Source organism: Etheostoma spectabile, chromosome 5 (assembly GCF_008692095.1).
Source record: "Etheostoma spectabile isolate EspeVRDwgs_2016 chromosome 5, UIUC_Espe_1.0, whole genome shotgun sequence".
Taxonomy (NCBI): Eukaryota; Metazoa; Chordata; class Actinopteri; order Perciformes; family Percidae; genus Etheostoma; species Etheostoma spectabile.
The window spans coordinates 20,873,476-20,881,195 of NC_045737.1; the positions used below are offsets into that span (position 1 = coordinate 20,873,476).

A 7,720-nucleotide genomic window follows, 5' to 3' on the forward strand; every position below is an offset into this window, starting at 1 on the left:
GAAGAAGAAGAAGAAGAAGAAGAAGAAGAAGAAGAAGAAGAAAAAGTGAAGCTGACAAAACTGTACTGAAATGTGTAAACATCAGTAATCTGAGATGTTTATAAAACCTCCTCTCTCTCACGTCTCCACATACCTGGTCATCTCCTGGATGCACTGCGCTCTGTAGTTTTCGTAGTGAACGTCGCAGGTCACGTCTTTGAGGTCGTGCATGTGTGAACGAATCAGCATGTTCCTCAATTTCACAAAGTCACAGTGCGACTGGTTCTCCACTGAAAAAAGAAATACTCAAAATCATTGAATAATCTCTAAAAAGTTATGCCACTCAAACTGTGATGCAGGCTGATGACAGCTGCACAATACGTGAACATACAAACAAACCTTCAACAATTCCCCAGGGGTACAGTCTCCCTCTCACTCTCTGCCCTCGAGCCTCCACCACTGTGTTACTGCCGATCACAGCGAACGGGGTGCACTCCTGCACACAGAGACATGAGGGTGGGTTTGTTGTTCTTACCCTGATCTATTCAGCCAGAGCTGACTGAGCAAGCTGTGCCCTTGTTCCTATTCACAGAGTTATACACATTCACAAAAGCCTACTGAGCGTCTTCAGAAAGGCGTGACTGTAATTGTTGAGACATGTAAAAAAAGTTTATTGTTTATTTTGCTTGCACATATTTTCCCAGCTGATCAGTGGATTCATGTCACAACATTAACAATGGCTCCGTTGCTACAATTATCACAATGCAACACAGCGACAATATTGTCACTTGTCACATCTGTTTGACAAGTCAAAATGTGTGCTCTAGCCATGCAGATAGTTTTAGTTTTATGTGCCCCCGGCCCAGGTTATGAGGTATGTGTCTTGAGATTTCTCTTTGTTTGTGGTGTTTGCAGCACACAAAAAAAAATCTCTTTTAAAAAGCAGTGTCTTTTTTCCAAAACTCAGTCCACAGACCTCTCCTGTTGTTACAAAGTAATTCCTGTGAAAACTGTTTCTGGACAGATTTGTTGCTGTTAGGTCTCTCAAATGGGATGTTTCATCGCTTTGTGGACCAAATACTAAACTTTATTCACTTCCACTGTAAGTGAAGATTAAGGCAGACCCCTCAAAAACCATAAAACTGATATTATCTGGACAGTTGGACATCCCGCAAGGAGGTAAGTGAGGACAGGGCTGTAGCTTCCATTGAGAACAGTAAGGTTTTAGCCACCAGCAGAAGTGTGTTTAATCAGCTATTTTCAGTATTTTTAGACTGAATATATTTATTTGTAACAACTCTTTAGCTAACCAAATAAAGAAATGTACTATTACCACAACAGAATTGTATTCTTGGAAGTGAAATGTTGACTTTATAACAGCATTTAGACCTGTATGTTGGGAAATAAAACTTAAAAGAAAATATGACCAAATTTTTTTTATTTATTTTGGTGTCTTGTCAGTATTTTCAGAGCGAGGGTGTGTTCTCTTGATCCTGGTTAGGACCCTGATTGAGAAAATATGTTTTCCTGCACCCCAGAGGAGTGAAAAGACCTAAATCTGTGGCCAAAGTTACAGTGACTTCACTTAATAGTGAACCAGTTATAGGTCTCTGACTGACTCACCTTCAGCTCTTTGTCAAGTTGTTTGAACTCTTCATCCTCATCTGAGTCACATTCGGGGAACTGGTACACTTTGATCCCAAACTTGTCTATTTCCTCTCGTATCTAAAGATACATCCGATTAATGGTTACAGTGAACAATCTGTATACAGTAAAACATACTGAATTTACTGTGGAGATGCAGTCATGGGACTCACTCTGTCTTTGAGCTTTTTTATCTCATTGGGCGTGAGGCAGTCGGCTTTTGCAATGAGAGGAATTATGTTCACTTTTTCATGAAGAGCCTTCATGAACTCAACATCCACCGGTCGCAGCCTGTGGAGAGAAATCCAGAGTGAGAGTAAAGTAAGAGTAAAGTCTTTCAAACTAAAACAGGTAGAAAATGTTTTTGAATTGTCATGCTACATTATTCCACCTAGTGACCTAGTGACACTGACTTCAAACATTGTTTTGTGTGTGTGTGTGTGTGTGTGTGTGTGTGTGTGTGTGTGTGTGTGTGTGTGTGTGTTTGTTTTTACCCATGCCCAAAAGGAGGGATGAAGTAAAGGCAGCAGTGGACTCGGTTGTCCTGAATGTTCTTTCTGTTCAGCCCGCTCTCATCCCTGAAGTATTGCTCAAACTGCTGATCTATGTAGTCTGTGATCGGCTTCCAGCTAGAAGACACACACACACACACATACACACACACACACACACACACACACACACACACAAAGACTACATTGACAACTCCTCTAGGTATTGTGAATTCAAGCGAGCCGGCTAAATCGGGCACATGTCAGAGCAGCAGGTCTTTCAGCTCACCACTCGTTGTTGTTGACTGCGTCTCCGAACCCCGGCGTGTCGACGATGGTCAGCTTGAGCTTGACTCCTTTCTCCTCAATGTCTACAGTGTGTTTGATGATCTCCACCGTTTGGTTGATACGCTCTGCAAAGCACAGACACAGAGAAGAAGACGGGGAGAAAATTAGGTGAAGCAGCTGAAACAGCATGTCAGTGACAAAGTAGAACAAGACAGTGAATGGTGCAACATAAACCCTGATGGAGAAATTGAGGGGTGTGCCCCCAGCAATAGTGACACGATTGATAGACATTATTATTATTATTATTACAAAGCTGCTTTACAAATGCATCTCGCAAGGATAAGGGTTGTGAATGAATCCCATGAAAAGACCAAAATCAACAATGTTTCTCAATATTGCAATACAAATCTTTAATCTTTACCAAACACGTTATGAATATATTTCTTTTTTTAAAGGACAAAATAGTGCATTTGTTGGGGACTATTATTAGCGAGGAACTGATACACATTTGGTGCTCTAGAGTTGGTTGCACCAACTGGTCCTGAGTTAAAACCAGTTATAACATGTTTACACTCAACTAAATTAAAACGGGTTGCACCACACAAGCTAGCTCTTATGTAGAGATTAGGTGTCACTAAATATTTACACCCAGGAAGTGCCTGGTGTAACTGTAGCGTAGCTAACTGAACTAACTGATAAAACCAACGTTAGCTTGCTAACACATGAGAGCTATTATTATAATGTGAACAAGGAAAATTGGAAATTATATTTCCCAAAGATCACACAATATATTACAAAATAATTAACTAGAAATGTCAGACTAAATAACTGAGTAGCTTTGGTTACACCGGATAATCGAAAATTCCCCGCACTCTAAACTGCATGAATATCTGAAACACACATAATTGGGTTGTATGCAAATATAAATAAAATAAAGTCATACCTACATTCACAAAGGATTGGCCACAGATGTATCCTAGTAACAGACTTACTAAAAGCCTTATTAACTGAGACATTTATGAAGTTTTAATGGTGCGGGTTGTCTGCAGATTAATTGCCAGTTAATCAATTAGAAAATGTACAAACTAAAATGGACTTTTCAGTGCTGCTGGGGGACAAAGTTAAATAATAGAAGAAAACGGTGGTCTGGTTTACTATCACACCAGAGCAATGCATTCATTATGACTGGTGTAGAGAGATGATAAATAGCATAAAGACTCACCTTCAGCATTCAGTAACTTCCTGTCTTTGTAGAGGTCTGTGAGGAACAGGCTGTTGACCAGGGTGGATTTACCCATACCAGACTCTCCTGCACAGACAGACAGACGGACCGACAGACAGACAGACAGAGAGACAGACCGACGACCGACAGACAGACAGACAGACAGACAGACAGACAGACAGACAGACAGTAAGGGACAGGGGACAGATGGACCAGGAACGACGACGGACAGACAGTAAGGACAGACAGACAGTAAGGACAGACAGACAGACAGACAGTAAGGACAGGACAGACAGACAGCAGTAAGGACAGACAGATGGACCGACAGACCGACAAGACAGACAGACAGACAGACAGTAAGGACAGACAGACAGACAGACAGTAAGGACAGACAGATGGACCGACAGACCGACGAACAGACAGACAGACAGACAGTAAGGACAGTAAGGACAGACAGATGGACAGACAGATGGACCGACAGACCGACGAACAGACAGACAGACAGACAGACAGACAGACAGACAGACAAATAGACAGACGGTCATAATGTTTACAATTTACGAATAAACTAAAAAACTGATTTATTAGGTATATTAGTAAGGTGTACAAGTAGGTTTTAGTATCTTTGACTACAAACTGACCTGCAACCATCAGCGTGAAATCGAAGCCTTTCTTCACCGACTTCCTGTGGACCTGGTTGGGCAGAGTTGCAAAACCCACATACTGTTTCTCCTGTGACAGAAAAAGAACAGACACAAAAGAAGAAGGAGGTGTTTAGTTTGAAGTCATGCTTTGAGGAAGAAACTATCAAATCACAGTGCTGCAACCAATGATTTTCTTATCAATGTACCTGAAAATCATTGTGGAGCTAAAACAACTAGTCAAACAATCAGTTGATAGAAAAATAATTGGCAGCTAATTTGATAATTGATTAATTGTTTAATTTTAGCCACATTTCCTGATTATGTAAACAGCAAATGGGATGAGAGATGATCGCTGTAAAATAATTCTTGCAGCTTGTGTGTTATACTGCGGAGTTCAGAGAACAAGGCACTGAAGGACTATACAGTGTTATTAACAAGATATTCAGATTTTCTCTTTTTCTCTTTTTATTTGGGGCATTCGTTTAGAACTGTGAACAGACAGTTTGACCAGAACTAGCCTACTTAGTAGGTGTCCTATACGTATAAACCTTTATTGTATAAAGTTGCACAATGCAATATTATAATATACAATATTCTGATATAGGCCAGTCTGAATAATGAGAACTTTTACTTAAGGTAGTTTAAGTATTTTTTGCAGCTAATGCACTTTTACTTAAGTAAAATCTTTAATGCAGGATTGTAACTTGTAACTGAGTATTCTGAGCTTTGGTAACGCTTCTTTTACGTTTTACAGTAAACGTTCAGAGTACTTTTTCCACCACTGCAAAAGACAAACAAAAGTAGCATATTATCACAATTGAGAAACTAGAAATGGGTATTGTTTTACATTTCTGCTTGAAAAATTATTTAAACATTAATTGATGATCAAAAAGTTTACTAATCCATTTTGGCTAATTTAATAGTAATAACTAATTGTTTCAGCTCTACAATAAAATGTCAAAAGCAAACAGCTTAAAAATCATAAGCAAAGCAGACACCAAATAACTGTAAGAGTGCTTATATGTTTTCTAATGTGAAAATTAAATGTATCTATCAGCTCGTGATACAATAAAAATGACCTCACCAGACAGACAGAAATAAAATACAATACAGAAAATCTACAACTGCATGGAAAAACATGTGCACAGCATTCCACTGTGAGCAGCTGAGAAAAAAACTGCGTCTCAGATTGTCGGCTAAAACTCTCACATAAACACACAAAGAGAGCCACAGGATACCAGTCGCTCACTGTGTCACACAGTAGCTCTCAGTCCTGCAGGTTTTCTCTGCTGCATCTGGCAGAACGTCATCTTTCCCCGACAGTACGTGTTGACATGTGTAGATATAAATACGCACTCGAGGCCCGTCGAGAGCATTCACACACAGACAGAAGCTACATTCAACAGACCTGAAAAGCTCTTTTTTCACTCTGCAAACACACAGCCAAACAAACAGTCAGAGCCCTTATAAGCTGTCATAACTTGTCATAGGCATTTCCGACAGCCCTCTCGGGTGAGGATGGCTTTTACAAAAACACACACAAAAACCACAGGCGGTGCAATCAGTGCATGGCAGACACACTTGTCAGAAAGCCAGAGATGTGAGAATGAAAAGAAAGCTGTTGATAAATCAGTGAGTAATCATAAAAACACTTCACCTCAGCAGTAAATCTGTCACTGGAGGTATCACACATCTCCGCAGAAAAGCAGAGATAGCACCAAAAGATGCTGGCAGTGAGTCAACAGGTGCTAGGGCTTCCTGTTTATGTATTTGTAAAGTAATCCTGAAATATGTGTATATATTTTTCATTATTTTGAAATTTTTCTGATCATTTTTCCACTTTTTTGTCTATTTTACCCAAATAAATGCAACTGTTTTACCTTCTGCCTGGCTGTTCTCACTCGTGGGCACAGCAGCCGTTCCACCAGTTTTTCTTGCAGCATGATGGCATCCATCCCAAACCACTCCAACACTGACGGACCAAAATAGCCACGGGTCTCGGAAAGTTGAAAAACAGCCCAGCAGGGAGCAGGGAAAAAGGCAAATGTGAAGCCTCGAGAACTTGATAAACTCGTCTCTCGCTCTGTGTCCGTTCCGAAATTGTCTCTTACAACACCTCTTTTCTGTTTGTGCTCTTTAACTGTGTCCCTTTTGTTCCTCCTACTTTCCTTCTCCTGATTCCCTTTCTTTTCTTTCTATTTCTTTCTTTCCTCTGCCCTACAGCGGTCCAACTCTCCCTGTTCAGACAGGTACGGAGGAATTCTCACTTAGAGGGAGGGAAATGGAGAGAGGGAGTACGAAAGAGTTGGCAATTTGAGGGAGGAAACAAGGGAGGGATGGAAGAAGTGAAACTCTAAAAGAAACTCATTCATTCAGCCTGTATTCCCTCCCCCAGCTTTAAAACTCTACACCGAGAGAAATGACAACCAGCTCGCAAAGCAATGCAGAATGAGAAGAAACAGATAGAAAGTTTAGATTAAAAAAACTTGTTTGAACTTGACTGTGACAAAAGTAACAGAACAAACAACAGATAAAGATACAAACGCAGCAAGTAAAGGCCTGTAGAGGGAGCGTATAAGTATAAGTGAATACAGAATAACTGACAGCAAAATGTACTTAACAAAAGTAAAAAGTAAAGTCTTGTTCTGCAAACAAATGGCCCCTGTGAGTGATATCTTATATAAAGTAAGGAAGTATAATTCTTCCTAACATAGGGCTCCAAAGGGTCACAATATAAAACTGATGGAAGAGGAATGATAAAAAAACAAAGTTCTGTTCCCCAATCTGTTTTCATTTTACCTTAGCTAATTAGTATACATTTTGTATACATTGTTTATTTTAGGTCTAATATTTATGTGAAAATCCATACAACCCAACCTAAAACTGCTTCTTTTTTCGATTGGTTTCTTAGGCATCTATTTGATTAAAAAGTAATTGTTTAATATTTAAAAAAACATTTCTTATTCCTTTTTTTGCTGTGAGTTAGATGAGAAATTGATACCACTTTCAACGGTGTACAATAAATACGATGCTACAGCCAGCAGCCGGTTAGCTTAGCTTAGCACAAAAAGTGGAAATGGTGAAACCTGGCTCTGTCCAGAGGTAACCAAATCAGCATACTACCATGCCTAATCTCCTCATCACATACAAATCAACATATTTCCCCAAATTCAGTCAAACTATTCCTATTATATTGATGTTAATTCACGTTTTTAGCAAGCGCTGTAAAATAATTCTTGCAGCTTGTGTGTTAGTGCTATCCTGCGGTGTTAAGATAACAAGGCACTGAAGGACTACACAGCGTTGTTAACAAGATATTCAGATTTTCTTTTTTCTCTTTTTATTTGGGGCATTTCATGGCAAAGGTTGCATCTTGCAGCTGATTGCTTCCAGATGTGCCAGGGGTGTGTGTGTGTGTGTGTGTGTGTGTGTGTGTGTGTGTGTGTGTGTGT

General features: G+C 39.8%; 1 protein-coding gene across 3 annotated transcripts in view; it reads right to left on the bottom strand.

The window, feature by feature from the left end:
• The window catches only part of septin5a (septin 5a), a 20,006-nt gene that overhangs the window by 2,807 nt on the left and 9,479 nt on the right, over nucleotides 1-7,720 (bottom strand). The window contains exons 1-9 of one of the 3 annotated variants that reach the window (XM_032516349.1): nucleotides 6,149-6,546; nucleotides 4,266-4,356; nucleotides 3,625-3,711; nucleotides 2,404-2,527; nucleotides 2,118-2,252; nucleotides 1,797-1,914; nucleotides 1,603-1,704; nucleotides 379-475; nucleotides 134-269 (exon numbers count right to left, since the gene is read on the bottom strand). In XM_032516349.1, the coding sequence (XP_032372240.1) occupies nucleotides 134-269; nucleotides 379-475; nucleotides 1,603-1,704; nucleotides 1,797-1,914; nucleotides 2,118-2,252; nucleotides 2,404-2,527; nucleotides 3,625-3,711; nucleotides 4,266-4,356; nucleotides 6,149-6,223 (965 nt within the window). In that variant the 5' untranslated portion in view covers nucleotides 6,224-6,546. Of the gene's footprint in view, nucleotides 1-133; nucleotides 270-378; nucleotides 476-1,602; nucleotides 1,705-1,796; nucleotides 1,915-2,117; nucleotides 2,253-2,403; nucleotides 2,528-3,624; nucleotides 3,712-4,265; nucleotides 4,357-5,517; nucleotides 5,704-6,148; nucleotides 6,547-7,720 lie in introns of those variants that run through there. The other 2 variants (XM_032516351.1, XM_032516350.1) reach the window with 2 other exon arrangements.